At 39.9% G+C, this 18,977-nt stretch overlaps 1 protein-coding gene across 2 annotated transcripts; it reads left to right on the top strand.

Moving 5' to 3' along the window:
- Positions 1 to 2,389: 2,389 nt before the first annotated feature.
- On the top strand, positions 2,390 to 8,246 carry LOC108319173 (uncharacterized). Of its 2 annotated transcripts, XR_008250105.1 has the most exons (11): positions 2,390 to 2,965; positions 3,576 to 3,798; positions 4,034 to 4,175; positions 4,251 to 4,451; positions 4,657 to 4,788; positions 4,891 to 5,019; positions 5,531 to 5,943; positions 6,067 to 6,283; positions 6,375 to 6,565; positions 6,967 to 7,112; positions 7,791 to 7,929. XR_008250105.1 is itself a non-coding variant. In XM_017550214.2 (10 exons), the coding sequence occupies exons 1-10, from the start codon at positions 2,470 to 2,472 to the stop codon at positions 7,966 to 7,968; spliced, it is 2,322 nt and encodes a 773-aa protein (XP_017405703.1). In that variant the 5' UTR covers positions 2,390 to 2,469; the 3' UTR covers positions 7,969 to 8,246. The 2 variants fall into 2 exon arrangements, 1 of the variants encoding a protein (XP_017405703.1); XM_017550214.2 differs by lacking the exon at positions 6,967 to 7,112 and having other exon boundaries at positions 7,791 to 8,246.
- Positions 8,247 to 18,977: the final 10,731 nt, after the last annotated feature.

Genomic DNA, 18,977 nt, shown 5'->3' with positions numbered 1-18,977 from the left:
TTTCATATACTTATCAGTTTGAAAAGAAAAACAATGTTGTACCTACACCTATGATAAAGATAATATAATTTGTGTAAACAAGTTTGGGGAGAAATTTACATTTTTTAAAAATGAAGGAAAAAAATTGTTTATAGGTGCTTTTCGATAATTTTAATTCAATGCAATTCAAAGTATTGATAAATAAACCAAATCATTAGTATGTGAATTCTTGTACAATGGACTAGAAAGCTATCGTTTTTTAATCTTAGACTGTTTTAGTATTAATGAATTCACTATACGAATTTGATAAAGAATGTACTTATGTTATGAATTAATGTGACAAATATATTCAAATCATTAAATTCTTTCTTAATATATATTTCAATAAAAAATAATGTATTTCTTTCTAACAATTATATTTTTTATATTATTTGTGTTTATAGATGGAACGGTGGACCAAAGTTAAAAAGAATAAATTTGGAGTAAATGAAAAAGAGGATGGAGATAAAGGTTTTGCATGAATAGCAATAAATTATTAAGAGTAAAATAAGAGAAACCAATGAAGTGGCGATGATTCAAATTGTTACAATCACCAAATTTGTTATTTCTTCTGGATCATAATTTTCTTATAATATTTAAAATTGTATTCATAATTTGTCATCACCATTTTACATTTGAATTTATCTTTTTATTATTTCTCTCTTCTTTTTTTTGCCATACAAATAAAATAGAAGAAAGGTTACAAAAATGAAACAATTTGTACCTCTAATTTTTCTATATTCTCCTTCTGATTGTTTGCATGCCTATTCAGAAATTTGAAAAAACAAAAGAATGGACTATTGACATTTTTTTTCAAAAATTAAAAGCAAACCCTACACTCTCCAAAAACCACACTCCTGGTGTCTCCCTCAAAATAAAAAAGAGCTCTCTTTTAGTCGTACTTCGAAGTCGAACGTCAATGACTCCTTAACCGCAGTTTGAATGCTGATTAAGGGTGTTCTACTATTCTAACCTCAAACGCGCTTAAACGTTGTTTCGATGAAGAACCGAGATTCGACCACCAGAGACATCCAAAATAAGACCACACCGAAATCACTAACACGAGGGACTACAACTTTCCAAACAACAAACCAACATGTGAAGCAAAGAAGAAAAAGTAGAATGAATGAGCAAGGGGGTGGTGGGGTGCAACATGTGCATACAATTTTTTGAGTTTCATTTAATGCACATGGTATTATGGGAAACTTGGAGGTGCAACCAGAACTCGTGGAGGTGCACGGAGAATTATTCTTAATTAATTATGAATTTTTTTTTATCTCGATCTAACTTCAACTTTGACTTGATTGCACTTTTCTTGATGGTTTTTTTTTTTTTTTTTTCAATCATGCATTTTTTGATGATTTAGTAGTATCTTCTTTCGATTCCTCTTTTTCATCTTACTTATCTTAATCTATGTGTCTTCTTCTATATTACTTTACCATTGCACTCCATCCAACCTCCTTACGTTGACCTATTTTTATTCATTTGATTCAATCATTTATCCACGTCCTCATCAAAAAGGTAAAAAAAAACATGGATACGACCTTAAAGAGTTTTAAAATATTGGTTTTTATTTTGTCTTTGGTTACTACAAACCTCAATAATATATTTATAGAGATCTTTTGCATGATTTTAAAGTAATTTTTCAGGCTGAGATCATGAACAAAGGTTTAGTTCCAGAAGTTTTGATTATTGGTGTGATGGAGTGAATTATAAAAAATTGAGGAGTATAAGATGCTTTTTACTTTAAGTTTACTTTGTTAAATTTGGTTTTATTTATTTTTTAATAAGGTCTCAATTTTCTTTAATTTAATCGTTTTGTTAACGACACTTAAATCATTAATGAAATGTAAACAATTTGCGTCATTTGTTAGTTCGTAGTTTTTTTAATTTTTTTTAAATGTTTTTTAATTTAAAAAAAGTTGTCCATTTGTCAAGTTAGCATTATGTTACGTGACAATGTTAATGTTATATATCAAGTCAGCATCACTAGCGATGTTAGTATTAGGTGTCATTTTTTTATATTCAATTTAATCATAATTTTTGTTAATTTTTTAATTTAATTTTAATTTTCGTTAATTTTATTTAATTTTGTTTTAATTTTATTCTTTTTCAAATTAAAATCAAATTTAATTTTTATATAAATATTATATTGAAAAAGAATATAAATAAATAAGGAAGATCAAGAAGAAAGAATCACACATGAACCATATTATCTTAAAAAAAGACAAATCAAAATGATTAGAAGAGATTGATTTAGGAATTTTACACTAAAGAATTTTTATGCGTAATTGGCATTGCAAAATTCAGGAGTAATTAAATTATATCTGTTTAATCTAAATTTTATATTATTGTTTGGGATAAAGGGAAAGGGAAAAATGGTACCGCTTAGAAAAACAAAGCAGGGGTTTATGTTATGTGGTGCGGTAAATCCTAATCCCAAGTCCACCTATGCGCCCTCTGCTCCGTTTGGCATACGTGGCTCGGCGCCACTACAAAGCGGCGCCGCCACCGAGTCCACCCAAGGCCCCAAAGAAGCCGCAGAAGTTCAGTTTCAATGGCATAACGTGGGAAGACCCTTACAGCTGGATGTCTAAGGTGAGCGACAAAGTGGCGATGCGTCACATGGACGTGTACATGGAGCAAGAGGAGAAGTACAGTGAGGCCGTCATGTCTGACTCAGAGAAACTCCTCAACAAGCTCCACTTTGAAATGGCCTCTCGCATGCCCTTTGACCTCTCCACCCCTCCCCTTCGCTGGGGCCCCTGGCTCTACTACCGCCGCGTCGAAGAGGCCAAACCCTATCCCATCCTCTGCCGAAGATTGGCTAGCTTGAACGATGATTTCATTTCGCATAAGTATCCTCCCGCAGGGTTCGATTTCACTACGGGTAAAGCCATTGAGCAGAAGCTCGTTGATTATAATCTGGAAGCCGAGAGGTTTGGAGGTAAATTATGCAGTCACTGTTCCAGAACTTAAGTTGATTGAACCAGTCATATCGCTAAAATGGTGTACAAGGGTGAACAATTCTCACCTTTTTTAAGTTAAAACCCACATTTTACGATGGTGTCAGAATGTATCTCTATATCCTAACAATTGTTGTTACACTAGCCCTTCAATTAGTGAGGTGTCATAGCTGGGATTGGAAATCTCAAATTGATCCATGAAATTGAAATTCTCTTTATTTCAATAACTGAAATGTATATCTTCTTTTAATTGTAGTCCCCGAATTTTATAACTTACTATCTTTTATGTCACAATGATAGGACTAATGTCATTAAAAAAATTCAATTTTTAGGATTTATTTACATTTTTCTAATTGTAGTGACTATCGTGATAGTGTATCACAAGTTTAAGGATTACAATAGTGTTTACTCATTGTTGTTGGTTGTATCGAACACGAGAACATTATGTAACTACCCAGATGTGTTTACTCATTATGGAACACGAGAACAATTAGTGTTTACTTTGGAATGTCAAATGAATCACATCTTACCTTTGATATTAGTTTTTAGTGTTATGGAGTGCTGACATTTTGTTTGACCTGACTTTTGTAGGTTATGCTTATGAGGAACTCTCTGAAGTTTCACCTAATCATCAGTTTCTTGCATACACTATGTATGATAAAGAAAACGACTACTTCAAATTATCCGTGAGAAATTTGAATTCAGGTTCATTGTGCAGTAAGCCTCAGGCAGAAAGAGTTTCGAACTTGGCGTGGGCTAAAGACGGACATGCATTGCTTTATGTTGTGACAGATCAGAAAATGAGGCCTTACTGGTGGGTGAATTGTTATCAATCATTTGATGGCTTGGCAGAGTTAAAAGAAGGATAAAATTTATATCACAATTGAAGTTTTATCTCAGTAACCTGTGTTAATCTTTAATGTGTAAACATTTATTAGCAATTGCTTCTAAGTTGCGTCTTTAAAAGAATCCCTTACTTTACCTTATCATTGCAAACGTTGAAATTTTTGTGATCTTCCTTCATTTCATCTCTCGGCTTGTTGTTGCAGTATCTACTACAGTCTGATTGGATCCACTGATGAAGATGTTTTGCTTTTGGAAGAGTCAGATGAAAGTGTTCATATTAATATTAGGCACACAAAAGACTTCCAATACGTGACTGTGAATACATTCTCTCCCACATCATCAAAGGTAAAAGATCTTTGCTAGGAACTCTGAAAACTTAAAATCCTTTTGTATTGGATAATAATTCTAACCATTTCCTAGGTCTTTCTAATAAATGCAGCTGACCCGTTGTCTGGCCTGAAACTAGTTTGGGAATGTGATGCTATAGCACATTGCACAATTGAACATCACCAAGGTTACCTTTATTTATTTACAGATGCTCCCAAAGGGGGGCAATCAGTTGATTATCATTATCTTCTTCGTAGTTTGGTGGATGATTCTTCAAGTACAAGAAAATGGGAGGTAGTTTGGAGCATCACATTTTCTTTTTCTCTGTAGTTAGCTTGTTTCGATTTTGTTCCTCTTTTATATCATAAGGAAAACAGGTTTGTTTTTGATACAGTGAGATATTTTATTAATATCGCTCGTTTTCATGTTTTCTTAGTTAACTTGCATGTGACAATCTGCTTTGCCTTACATGTTATGTTCGGGGTCTCATGAACTGCAGGAGGTATTAGTGGATGACCCAGATTTGATTATTGAGGATGTTGATTTTAGTGATAAGTACTTAGCACTCATTGTAAGGGAAGGTAAAAAAGTTCAACTTTGTTCAGTTGGACTACCATTGCCCTTTGGGAAGGTAATGGAAGAGAATTTACTATATCTAGTACAGATAAACTCTTGATGTAATTTTGGTTTATATTCGCATTCAATTACGTAAACCATCTTATTTTTGTGATAGGGGTCACTTAAACTGAGGAAGCTGGACCTACAGTACTTGTCACTTCCAAAACATGTTTGCCAAATTTCGCCTGGACCAAACTATGACTTTTTCTCTTCTGTCACACGCTTCATAATATCATCACCTGTGGTATGTGAATGATTTTTTTTTTAATGTTAATTTCTGAAGATGGTTTCTCTTCACAATTCTGTTAACATATGTCTACCTTCGTATCATATCCATTTTGAATGACCATTCACTGGCCCTGTTAAATATGAATCCAAGGAAATTTTGAGAAGTTTTAAAAGTTTGAGCTTCCAAAAAAAACTTCATGATGTATATTTACAAGTAAGTCTGGTAAATTGATTTTTGTCGTTTCAAGGTTTTTCTTCCTCTTACCTCCTTGTTAGGTCTTTCTGGCTTATATACCAATTTGTAATATACTCAGTACTGCTTTTTACATATCTGTATCTTTCTTTATCTATGTATGTGGTCTTAGGAGGTCACTTGTTCAATCTTAAAGGATAACATCCCTGTGTATATATTACTACTAGGCTAAGAGTTCAACACATATTACAATTTACAAAGTACATTTGTATTTCAACCTAGAAGAAAAACCTGATCATCAAATCCCAATATGTTCATTGCAAGTTTCTCGCAGATGCCAGATGCTGTGGTTGATTATGACCTGGCTACGGGTCGGTGGAACATCATTCAACAACAAAACATGCTACATGACCGGACAAGAATACTGTATGGTAAAAATTCTGCAAGTATTAGTATGGAGTCCTCAAATTCCAAACACTCCAATCCTGTGAATGCTAGCTTTGAAGATGACCACTTGTGGAATGACCTTTCTGAGTTTTATGCCTGTGAACAATATGAGGTCCCTTCATTTGATGGACTTTTTATTCCTTTGACTATTGTTTTTTCGCGTAACAATAAGACACAAGCTAAAAAACCAGGGATATTACATGGGCATGGAGCTTATGGTGAATTACTCGATAAACGGTGGCGCAGTGAAGTAAAAAGCCTCCTAGATCGAGGTTGGGTTGTTGCATATGCTGATGTTAGGTAGGATTCACATTATTTAGGGACCATGTACTCAATTCATATTCATAGGGATATTCTTTATCGGAAATTGTATTTTCTCCAATGTCTTGTCCTTTATATGATAGCTTTGTTGCCATGTTTCAGAGGTGGAGGTGGTTATGGTAAGAAATGGCATAATGATGGGAGACGCACAAAGAAACATAACTCAATCAATGATTACATCTCTTGTGCCAAATTTCTCATCGAAAATGATATTGTCCATGAAAACAAATTGGCTGGTTGGGGATATAGTGCTGGAGGACTTTTGGTTGCTTCTGCCATTAATCGTTCTCCTGATTTATTTCGTGCTGCAGTCTTGAAGGTGTTTAACAATGTTTGCCTGCTTTCAGGTTTTGGCTTACTTAGGCTCCACCTTAATACTAAATTACCTTTTTGTATGGTTTCTTCTGTAGGTTCCCTTTTTAGATGCTACCAACACTCTTCTGTATCCCACCTTGCCTCTTACAGCTGTTGATTATGAAGAGTTTGGCTACCCTGGGGATCACGATGATTTTCTTGCAATTCGAGAATATTCTCCATATGATAATATTCGAAAGGATGTACTTTATCCAGCTATATTAGTAACGCCATCTTTTAATACAAGGTACGTTGTTTATATCTTTACATAACTTCCTAACATCGGATCCAAGTTTTCTATGGTGTTGATTGAGTAGTATTTTTGTAAAGAATGAAGGTGCTTATGTTTAAAGTGAACCAAAATATATACAGTTCAAAGTAGCTGCTGAAATGGTGTTGGATGTGTATCCATGTTAGAAACTTTGTTAGGATTTACATTTATATTCTTATAAACTGTTTTTATGTTATTTATAGTAAGTTGTATACTAAATTATAACTACATCGTATGATATAATACTTGAGTATTTGCTCTATGCTAATATCCAAACCTCATCTTATTTTCCCTTCTGCCTTGAATAAAAGCTACATTAGTTTATACTTTAGAGATTGATATTCATTTTGTATGTGTGAGCTTCCTTTCTTTTTCAGAATACCGGATTTATTGGCAATGGCCTAGTGAATTTGCAGTGGACAACATTGTGTTTTCTGATTGCTAGTATGTAGACTTGTTTTCTGTAAGCTTGGTTTTTCTCTATGGCGTCATACAAAATGAGAATGTCTAGCATAATGTTTGCGTAAGTTGTCTATGAATTGCTTTCACCCCCAAAATATGTAGAGAAGCTTTTTTCTTTCTGCATTTCTAGTGAAAAAATATCTTAATCATTGAATTTGGGTCTGATCTGATTAGTAAGATAGACATAGGATTAAGTACATGGGGAATAAGTGAAAATCACAATTTATTCACCCGTGTTATCTGCCATCTAAATGTACTCTAAGCTGTTTATTACTTTGCAGGGACTGTCACGGTTAAGAATTTGGGCAAGTATACAAAGTCTACAAATAGTAAAATGAACTTTTAAATCCAAGTACAGAATCCCAAGGGATTAGTGTGGTGTTATAGATATTTGTTTATGAATATAAGGGTGCAAATGTACTTCTATTTTACTTCAAAAATAAAAGATAGTAACCAAAAAATTAAACTCTAAATTGAAGTGGTTTTTGAACCACCGAAAAGATGTAACAAATATGATATAGAGATGTTAGTGTTGGATTTCATAAACTCAACCCTTATGTAAAAAGTCTCGCTTAAGTTAATGTAATTTTTTACATTTTCTTATCGGATTCAGTTCGTTTAAGCGAGAAAATCCACACTATAGGTCTTTTATGCGAATATTCTTTGATGCTGCTTATGAACCTATATTCAGACAGGTTATGCCGTGCTAATGAACCTTGGCTTTTATTTCATGACTCAGGTTTGGGGTATGGGAAGCAGCAAAATGGGTTGCACGAGTTCGTGACCTTTCAATATACGACCCAAAGCGGCCAATATTGTTGAATTTGACCACAGATTTAGTAGAAGAAAACCGTTATTTGCAGTCCAAGGAATCGGCATTGGAGGGTACATTTCTCATCAAGATGATGGAATCTTAGATATCCAGCTATCATTTGCCCAATCTCTGAAATACACTCCCCATTTGCAACCTTATATGGAATTGAAATTACACTTTGAACCAAGATCTAGTCAGGAGTTCTGCTTGGAAATACTTGCCATCCAATATTCTGGCTTATAGCCTTCAATCCTACTTCGGATCTGCTCCAAATGTACTGAACAAATTGACACTGGAACATTACTGGTTTATCATGTAATTTGAAGTGCATTACATGTAAATGTTACTTTGCGTCATCGGTTAACAAAGAGCATAGTGCAATTTTGGTGTTCATGGTGGTATACACGCGTGCACGCATGTCTTAAGCTCACGGAATTTTTCATATAAAAGATTGTGTAATCGTATTGCACATTGATCTTTTCCCACGTTCGACAATAGTAAGATCGCATCAATGAACATCAAATTAATCAATTATGTTTTGTCAGATCTAATAAAATATTACAGCCCAACTTGAATTTGCGTAGTCAAAATATCCCATAAATTATCCCGAGGCTATCCCAAATGTGGCAGATCAATTTATTTTGACGTCAGAACTCGTCATTTCGATAACTCACATTGGCAAGTGGCACACTCCTGACTCCAATGCAGAGCTTGAAAAACAATGGAATAAATTACTCATTAAAAATACCCTTACACCTTTCGAAGTTGCGATTTAATATTTAAAAAAAAATCATTTGTGCGAGGTCTTTTCTCTTTTCTTATTCATTTAGAAAACTATTTTTCCTTCATCAACTTTTAACACGCATCATATGATTTTTCTTCACATCAACACATCACAGGTTGGCATTCAGTACATCAATGATTGATAAAGAAAAGAAAAGAACTAATTGAGGGCTCACTGATTTGTCGACCGCTGGATGGAAAATCATCATAAAACCTCTATTCTTCTGAAACAAAACTTAGTGGGTGAGGCTCAGCTATGATTCACACCCCAATAAAAAGATATGTAGAAAAAAGCCAACCCAAAGATATATATATATATATATATATATATATATATATATATATATATATATATATATATATATATATATATATATATATATATATATATATATATATATATATATATATATATATATTGTATCAGGGAGAGCCGGGCGCCGTACAAAGGACGCCCGTGAGGTGACGGACGCCGCCCAAAGGACGCCCATGTCACACCCGGAAGACAATGCTCGACCGCCCAAGGAGGGCCGGGCGCCGAACAAAGGACGCCCGTGAGATGACGAGCGCCGCCCAAAGGACGCCCATGTCACACCCGGAAGACAAATGCTCGACCGCCCAAGTCTTGGCCGCCCAAGTAGGTACGGATTGAACCTAGACTCCGTATAAACTCTCCTACACCCGCAAGTGTCGGGCGTCGTACGTAAGGACGCCCACGAATGAGGTCGTCCGACCGTCTCGGTGCCTACGTCGACCACATGGGTAGAACCTCTGTTTGTAAGAGAAACTTTGAAGAACTCACATGGAATTCCATCACCACGGGACAGCCCCGCACTCTCTACACTCACAAAAGTGTTCTACAGGATGATGCTGAGAGACGAACGTCTGGTATCATGAAGTGCCGGGCGACCGCATAAAGGATCGTCCGTCCAACGAAGTGCCGGGCGACCGCGTAGAGGATCGTCCGCCCAATTTAATGCCCGAGTCGTCCATAGGAAAGACGAACGCCCGTATCACTTGGGCAGACGCCCATATCACACTGACCGGCCAAATCACTAATCATTGTGGCTCAAGTAAATTGACCTGGTTTAGAGGTAAGTAGAAATTAGAAGCTATTGGGCTGATTGGGCCGTGATTAACTTTTCACTAATCCCAAGCCCATAGCGAAAACTATAAATACAGGTTCACGGTGAGTGGTAGAGAGGTTACATTGAATGCACATTTATTGCCACTCCCTGAGAAAAGCCATTTGCTCTGAAACTGACTTTGGCATCGGAGAATCTTTTGCAGGTCTCCACCCCTCCGGATCAAGAGGAAAGTCAAAGCTTGAGAGGAAGATCCGCCGTCGAGACAAGATCGCAGGACAAATTGAAGGTTTGGAACGGCACAGCCCTACACATCCGAAACATTTGGCGCCCACCGTGGGGCCGTGTGATTTGAAAAACCCAATGGTGACCACGAGAAACATGAGCATGGACGACCCCGTGGAGATGATGCGTGTATTGCAGCAGAAAATGGACGAGATGCAGCAGCGCCACGAAGAAGAGATGGCGGCCGTAAAGGCCGACTGCGAAGCCCGGATAGCCCGGGAGGTTGGACGGATAGACGGGGGAGAGCGAGTAAAGGATAAAGGAAAGGGGGTGCAAGGAGATCGCCCGCCCCCAGATACCGAGTGCGATAAGACTTGGAGGCCCTCCGGGTCGGAGGCAGAAGGAAGCAAGGTTAAATCGGTGCATGCGGAGAGCGCTGCCGAGGACGGGCGGATGGTAGTCAAGTCGGAGCCTTCATCCGCCTTATTGCTTCCATTCACCCAGAACATCATGAATGTCCAAATCTCGGAGCAATTCATGGCTCCGCAGTTCAAAATGTATAACGGGACGACGGATCCTGCATCCCATATCCAGACGTTCTCGAACGCAATGGCGTTCCGAACGGGCAATGATGCCATTTGGTGCCGAGCATTCTCGCTCTCATTGGAGGACGAAGCATTGGAATGGTTTAACACCCTCCCCCCCAATTCAATAGAAAACTTTACCGGTTTAAAGCAGCTATTCATTAAACAATTCGCGGCCAGTAGTACCCAAGACCTGACCGTGTTCGAATTAATGACCCTCAAGCAGGGGAAGGATGAAGCACTGCGAACGTTTATGGACAGGTATCAGAAGACCGTCCGACGAGTGAAAAGCCTGACGCCAGAGCTCGTCCAAAGATGCGTTCGCTGCCAAGAGCATTCCAACAACTCCCACCTACCGTCGCACGCCCTCCAGTCAATGCTATCCCCGTGGTCGTTCGCCCAATGGGGAATGGACATCGTAGGACCATTCCCGGTAGGACAGGCACAGAAGAAATTCCTCTTGGTAGCGGTGGATTACTTTACCAAATGGGTAGAAGCCGAACCACTGGCAACCATCACGGCCGCCCAAGTCCAGAAGTTCTGCTGGAAATTGATATGTCGCTTCAGCCTCCCTCGGTCGATCGTCACAGATAACGGCCGACAATTTATCGACAAGAAGCTGGCCGAATTCTTCAAAGGGTTGGGGATTAAGCACGTCACCAGCTCGGTAGAACACCCCCAGACGAACGGGCAAGCGGAAGCAATGAATAAGACCATAGTCTCGGAGCTTAAGCGGCGCCTGGGAGAGAAGAAGGGAGCGTAGGTGGACGAGTTGCCCGAGGTCCTATGGGCGTACAGATGCACGCCTCATGGAACCACAGGAGAAACCCCTTTCAACCTAACTTATGGTACTGATGCCATGTTGCCGGTAGAACTGGGAGAACCGTCCCTAAGGCGGCAAGTCGAAGACCTAAACCTCAACGACCAAGAGCTGAGAATCGAGTTGGACTCCCTGGATGAACGACGAGACCGGGCGGCATTGAGGGCCGAAGCATGCAAGCGCATGGTTGAAAGAAAATACAACTCCAAAGTCCGGCCAAGAAGCTTCCAGGAGGGGGATCTAGTTTGGAGAAAAGCAGGTGACGCCCGCCGAAACCCAGCACATGGGAAGTTTGCGGCCAAGTGGGAAGGGCCGTTCCGTATAGTGGAGACCCTAGGAAACAGGGCTTACAGGCTGGAACGCATGGACGGACGTCCCATCCCTAACACTTGGAACGCCACGCATTTAAAGTTTTATTTCAGTTAATGTCCGTGACTTGATGTAATATACCCCCATGATTAATGAATCAAGATATCCATTTTCTCCTATGAGCTTAACTTCATTTTGTAGACTTCTAAGCGCAAAAGAGTGTTCCAACGAGAACAACTCTCAGCTTGGCCGGGCAAGAAAGCGAAGGACCGTCCATCCCAGTAAGACCAAGCTGGTGAAAAAGAGTGTTCCAATGAGAACAACTCTCAACTTGGCCGGGCAAGAAAGCGAAGGACCGTCCGTCCCAGTAAGACCAAGCTGGTGAAAAAGAGTGTTCCAACGAGAACAACTCTCAGCTTGGCCGGGCAAGAAAGCGAAGGACCGTCCGTCCCAGTAAGACCAAGCTGGTGAAAAAGAGTGTTCCAACGAGAACAACTCTCAGCTTGGCCGGGCAAGAAAGCGAAGGACCGTCCGTCCCAGTAAGACCAAGCTGGTGAAAAAGAGTGTTCCAACGAGAACAACTCTTAGCTTGGCCGGGCAAGAAAGCGAAGGACCGTCCATCCCAGTAAGACCAAGCTGGTGAAAAAGAGTGTTCCAACGAGAACAACTCTCAGCTTGGCCGGGCAAGAAAGCGAAGGACCGTCCATCCCAGTAAGACCAAGCTGGTGAAAAAGAGTGTTCCAACGAGAACAACTCTCAGCTTGGCCGGGCAAGAAAGCGAAGGACCGTCCGTCCCAGTAAGACCAAGCTGGTGAAAAAGAGTGTTCCAACGAGAACAACTCTCAGCTTGGCCGGGCAAGAAAGCGAAGGACCGTCCGTCCCAGTAAGTCCAAGCTGGTGAAAAAGAGTGTTCCAACGAGAACAACTCTCAACTTGGCCGGGCAAGAAAGCGAAGGACCATCCGTCCCAGTAAGACCAAGCTGGTGAAAAAGAGTGTTCCAACGAGAACAGCTCTCAGCTTGGCCGGGCAAGAAAGCGAAGGACCGTCCGTCCCAGTAAGACCAAGCTGGTGAAAGAGTGTTCCAACGAGAACAGCTCTTAGCTTGGCCGGGTAAGAAAGCGAAGGATCGTCCGTCCCAGTAAGACCAAGCTGGTGAAAGAGTGTTCCAACGAGAACAACTCTCAACTTGGCTAGGCGAGGAAATTAGGGACCGACTATCCCGTTAACGTCCGCCCGGGAAAAACAAGGGCAATCCCCCCCCGGCCGGCCCATTATTAAAACTTGACAAGAGTAAAGGCGCATAAAAAGAGACATGCAAAATTAGAAAAAGATAACTGTGTATTAATCACTTGCACTAAAAGGCGCCAAGATTTACAAAAAGACCGCCCGGCCAACATCTGGACAATTCGAGACGCTGGACGGACGACCGAAAGTAAAGGAAGAGTTGACAATTTCCATCAATTTGATGTTGGATAATGAAGTAAAATTGGTCATTATCAACTCCCCCAAACTTAGAACCTTGCTTGTCCTCAAGAAAAAGGTAAACAAACCTAAAAAACAATCATTCAAGTGCATTGGTTTCAAATTTGAGATATCCTTTAAGCTCATGAAGTAAAAATCATGTGTTTGCATCTAATGGAAAGAACAAAATGGATATATACAGCTTTCATCAATCAAGCACAACAGTGTTGTTCACCTATCAACAATTATGATCACAATGCAAAGGGTGTAAAAGAAATCAACAAACATGACAGAGTGTTTCACAAGATGTATGGAATCAATCCTCACCTGGAAAGTGTTTCGCTCTAAAGCAATGGTGTATAGGGGTGTATAAAGCTCACTCTGCAGTCATAATATCACACAATTTAACTTTGCCTTTCGTTTCAATCAAATCAAACACATCACAAGCAAGTTGATAACACAAGGACTTTGTTTGGCTTGAATTGTGATTGGGCTAAGAAAGAATCATGGTTTTTCTGGAATTCAAAGGATCTTGAGCTGAGAGATTAAGTAATTCACTTCATGCATATAAACTTCTCCTTTTTCTCCTCATGTACTATTACCAATTTCAAACTTATACCCAACTGTTTTTTCATTAAGCTCTTTTCTTATTCTCTTTTTCTTACTTTTCCATCTTTGTCTTTTTCTCAATACACCATATTTTCCCCCCAAACTTGGACTATTCTCCTGTAATGCAGATGCATGTTCTATTCAGCTCAAGGTAGAAAAGTTCAGGGAATTTTCAATAAGCTTAAGGTACAAAGAAGAAAGATCTTTTTACATTTGTGGTTGAATGGCTAATGTGTATGTAAGGTGAGAAAAGAATGCCTTGATCAAATTCAACAAGCAAGTAGATAGTTCAACTTATAGAAACTCAGGCAAAGTCAATTGTGATCTAGCATGATAGCAATCACACAGCAAAAGAATATGAGGCACTAAATCTCACCCTGTTAATTAAGATTCCATACTCTGCTAAACACAATGTCATGAATTTTGACTGCAATCGACTCCCCAAGCATTAGCATAACTCAGTGAACACATCAACAATCAATGCTCAATCAAATAAGCTATTTCCACACGTTCAATCACACACAGAAAGCATAACAACCAGATTTTCACACATCAACTCATACTGTCAAACCAAATGCATAAAAGATGTTTATGTTCAAAAATTTAAAGTACCTAAAAGTAAAATAACGACTGAAAAACAGAAGAAAAAAATAAAGAAAAAAAAAAAAAAAAAAAAAAAAAAAACGACTCCTGCTGTGATGGCCATCAGTCAGTCTGAGTCCTCGTCCTCGTCTACCTCGTCATCGTCATCATCCTCATCCATAGCAGCAGTGCCAGCCATCAGTCAGTCTGAGTCCTCGTCCTCGTCTACCTCGTCATCGTCATCATCCTCATCCATAGCAGTAGTGCCAGCCTGAGGTCTACCCCCCCAGCAGGAAAGGACTGGTCCCCAGGCCAAGCAACAAAGGCGCTGTATTGATCCGAAGTCATGAAACCTGGATGGGATGCTGCATAAACATGTCTCATCATCTCTGCATGGGCCTGGCCAATCCGGTTCACCGCCTCCAACTTGGATTCAATCAGTGCAAGTCTCATGTCCATCATCTGGTAGGGATCGGACTGAGGTGCTGGTGGTGGTGTCTGAGGACGTCTGGGGATAGGGCGCTGTCTAGCATGTATCCTCGGCGATTTGGGTGGTGGACTGGCAGTTCCATCATCTGCATCCAGACAAAATTGGGTATAATACCCCATATCAATAGGTCTCCTAGGATGCTCGAATGGTGGAATAGTGATGTCCACTCCTTCTTGTTTGCAGAGATGGGTGATAAGAGAGGGATGTCCAAGGGGAGCTTTTGTGGAATTTGCACAGTTGTGTATCTCATTAGCTATTAGTTTCCCCAGGTTTACAGAGCGTCCAGTGAGAATGGCATATAAGATGACAGCTCTGTTAACCGTGACATCAGAGACATGTGTGCACGGGGAAATGTTGGAATGCACAAGAGGCATCCATAGACGGCTGAGAGAACTGAGGTGTACCCTCTTGATATGAAGAGGTTGTTGCTGCCTATTTCTTTGAAATGCGCCTCCTGTAATACATAAGGCTTGCTCAATCTCCTCATGGTCGAGCTCAGTCGCCATCAACTCGGCGTAGCCACATATCTCATCATCATCTTCCCACTCCGTGTTGAGGAACTCATTTATAGTGTCAGCATCGAATGAAATCCGCTGACCACGCACATAGCTCCAGAAGGGTTCTGTGTCCGGAGAGAAGGATTTGGCGTTGGCATAGAATTCCTGGACAATGGCTATATTGGCAGGTTCTGGGTATGTGGTTAAATGGCTCCATTGCCTCTCCATAATCTCATTGGAGAAGTCTGGCACATCTTGAGGTAGAAGGGTGACTTTCCTCTCCATCAAAAGTTTTCTGTTCTGGACATTGGAGAAGTGCTTCTTATGGTCCTTGGTTAAGAAGATATCAGAGTATATCTTCTCTTTCCTTTTGCTTTCCCTTAGACCAGCAGTGGTCTTAATCCTCTTGGACCCAGATGAAGAAGCCATATCTGCAAAATAAGGTAGGATCAAAGAAGATAAATGTGTTTAGATTCATGAGTAAATTCATCATTAGCTTACATCATGATGTACCAAATGCTTTCAATGGTATGCACACAAACCACACAGTCAAAACATATCAAAGAAAAGCCCTGATCAACGAAGAAATGAAGCCAAAGCAGTAAAACAAAAAATTTCTGGTTGCTGTCAGGGGTGGTCACGCCGGGCGCCTCACAAGTCAGTAGGCGCCGGGCGTGACAGCATTTTATGCAGATTCAAGCTTTTTGGCTTCTCAGCTACTGGCTCAGTTTGAGTGAATGAGATTAAGCTTAGATGATGTAATGATGCATAACTCAGTGAAAACAAATCATCAATAGCCAAGGCACAAGCAAAACTCCATGAATCAACACACTTTTGCTACTTTAATATAGGTCAAACTCAGATATCATCACAGCTCAGTCAAAATTTCATCAAAAACAACATTTAAACAACAAACAAAAGCTGCAGAACACACCACAACAAAGTTCCAAACATGGGCAGAGGAAGTCGCGCCCGGCGCCGCATCAGCCAACAGGCGCCTGGCGCGACATGCAGAATTGGGGCAAACCCAGATTCTGCATTCCAACCACTGTGATTGTGTGTGTGTGTTCGAATCTGTCTATGAAAGCAAGAATTTGAGTCCTAACCAGCAGCTATCACATACAACACTCTAATTGAACCGAAATTAAATTACCCTAGGTCAAAATCAAAGCTTCTAAATGCTAAACAACCAAGATCAGGCATTGTGAAAATTATGGCCATAGTAAAGAGTGAACAACCTACTTGATATGCAGAGAAGATGATTAGCTAGATTTTGAGACTTTTGAATTTGGAGAGTGCTTGGATTGAGATGGCCCGAGAGTGGTTAGGAATGATGAGCAATGGAGGCAGTAACAATTAGGTGTGGAGGTTGAAAATTTATGATAATGGAGTGAGTGTGGTGGTGGAGAGTGAAGAAATAGATGAGGCCGTGAAGTGGAGAAGAATTAGAAGGAGTGATAGTGTGTGAGGAGTTTCTGAACTGAGAGGAGTGTTAGGGTGAGTGTGGGGTGAAAAGAATTTGATGGGCCAAGCCCACTGTGCACTCAGACTTAACTGAAAAAATCTGCTGCAGAAGTCGCGCCGGGCGCCTGTTAGGTCATGCGGCGCCGGGCGTGAGATCGTGACCCAGCCAGATGCTGAATCTGAGAGGTGATGGTCAGAGTGTGCAATCTGGAGCCAGGCGCCGACCAGCAGGAGGCGCCGGGCGTGAGTTTCTGCAGAATTATGCAGAAACTGGTTTTTAAGCTACCTAACTCGGGTTTTTGAGAATTTGAACTTCAAATCACTTGAGATGCTCCAGAATCTCATATTATCATTAAACAAACTTGTTCAAAACCTAAGGAATTGAATTTGAGCATTCAAGTTGCAAATTGAAGTCATTCTTTCAAAACTTTAAAATTCCACAAGTTAGGCAACATTTTTGGCTTTTGGCTTGAGTAAGGTAATTTGAAATCATGCCAAAACAACCCAGAAAATAGCCAAAACAGTTTCACATCTCCTATTCACATCAATTCACTATAGCCTTCACATATTTAATAATCAACTCTACAAATCACCTTGGTTGTTCCTCACACAAACATGCTTCAAAAACAATTAAATCACACCACACATTACAACATACAATCACACAATCAATCACACTTAAAATTTGAAAAACACACAAAAGAGAAGGTTAGAAAGCTGGTTGCCTCCCAGTAAGCGCTTGTTTAACGTCATTAGCTTGACACCATTTAGCTCAAGGGTCAGAGAGGTGGATGATTGAGGTGAGACGTTGGATCTCACCACCCAGGTAATGTTTCAATCTCTGCCCATTAACCACCCAACTTCTTGCTGGATCATCTGAAGTAGGGTCAACCAATTCGATTGCTCCATGAGGTTTTACCTCCTTGATGGTGAAGGGTCCAGACCACTTTGACTTCAACTTTCCTTGAAAGATCTTGAATCTAGAATTGAAAAGGAGAACTTGTTGGCCAGGTTGAAATTCTCTCTTTAAGAGCTTTTTGTCATGATACAACTTGACCTTCTCTTTGTAATTCTTGGAGTTATCATAAGCTGTCAATCTCATTTCTTCCAACTCTTGTAATTGCAGCTTCCTCTTTTCTGCCGACAAGGTAGAATCAAAGTTCAAGAACTTCAGGGCCCAATAAGCTTTATGTTCCATCTCCACCGGTAAATGACAAGATTTGCCATAGACTAGTTGAAAGGGAGTCATCCCAACAGGTGTTTTCATTGCAGTCCTGTAAGCCCACAGAGCATCATCCAGCTTTAATGACCAATCCTTCCTTGAAGAAGAAACAGTTTTCTCAAGAATCCTCTTGATTTCTCTATTTGATACTTCCGCTTGCCCATTGGTTTGAGGATGATATGGGGAAGCAACTTTATGTTTCACCTCATAGTGTTTTAGTATCTTTTCAAGCTGATAGTTGCAGAAATGTGATCCTCCATCGCTGATAAGAATTCTTGGCACCCCAAATCTTGAGAATATATTTTTCCTCAAGAATTTAATCACAGTGGTTGCATCATTCTTCTGACATGCTACTGCTTCCACCCATTTGCTGACATAGTCTACTGCAACCAGAATATACTCATTAGTATAGGATGAAGGTAGGGGACCGACAAAATCAATACCCCAGCAATCAAAAACCTCAACTTCCAGGATGCTTTGTAGTGGCATTTCATGCCTTCTTGAGATAGTGCCCACTCTTTGACATTTATCACAACGCTTGGCATGGGCATAAGCATCTTTGAATATAGTAGGCCAGTAAAATCCAGATTGGAGGATTTTGGCAGCTGTTCTTTCACCATTGAAGTGTCCTCCATAAGGTGAGTTATGGCAATGCCACAAGATTCCTGCTGATTCTTCTTCAGTAACACACCGCCTCAAGAGATTGTCAGCTCCTAGTTTGAATAAATAGGGGTCATCCCAAACAAACTGCTTAGCATCATTTAAGAATTTCTTCTTTTGTTGCCATGAAAGATCATCTGGAAGGATTCCCGCAGCTTTGAAATTAGCTATGTCAGCAAACCAGGGCCTTTGTTGGACCATCATCAGGTTCTCATCGTAAAACTCTTCACGGATTTCTCTTTCTTTAGTTGTAACTTCATCATTGACAAGTCTTGAGAGATGATCAGCAATGACATTTTCACTTCCTTTCTTATCCCTGA

This window comes from Vigna angularis, chromosome 1, assembly GCF_016808095.1.
Source record: "Vigna angularis cultivar LongXiaoDou No.4 chromosome 1, ASM1680809v1, whole genome shotgun sequence".
In the NCBI taxonomy this organism is placed as follows: Eukaryota; Viridiplantae; Streptophyta; class Magnoliopsida; order Fabales; family Fabaceae; genus Vigna; species Vigna angularis.
This window is presented reverse-complemented; position numbering and strand designations above follow the sequence as displayed.

Coding starts and splice junctions, on each gene's coding strand:
- LOC108319173 (XM_017550214.2), top strand. CDS start 2,470: ATGCGCCCTCTGCTCCGTTTGGCATACGTGGCTCGGCGCCACTACAAA. Junction 4,176..4,250: donor TCTCTCCCACATCATCAAAG/GTAAAAGATCTT, acceptor ACCATTTCCTAG/GTCTTTCTAATAAATGCAGC. Junction 5,944..6,066: donor GTTGCATATGCTGATGTTAG/GTAGGATTCACA, acceptor GCCATGTTTCAG/AGGTGGAGGTGGTTATGGTA.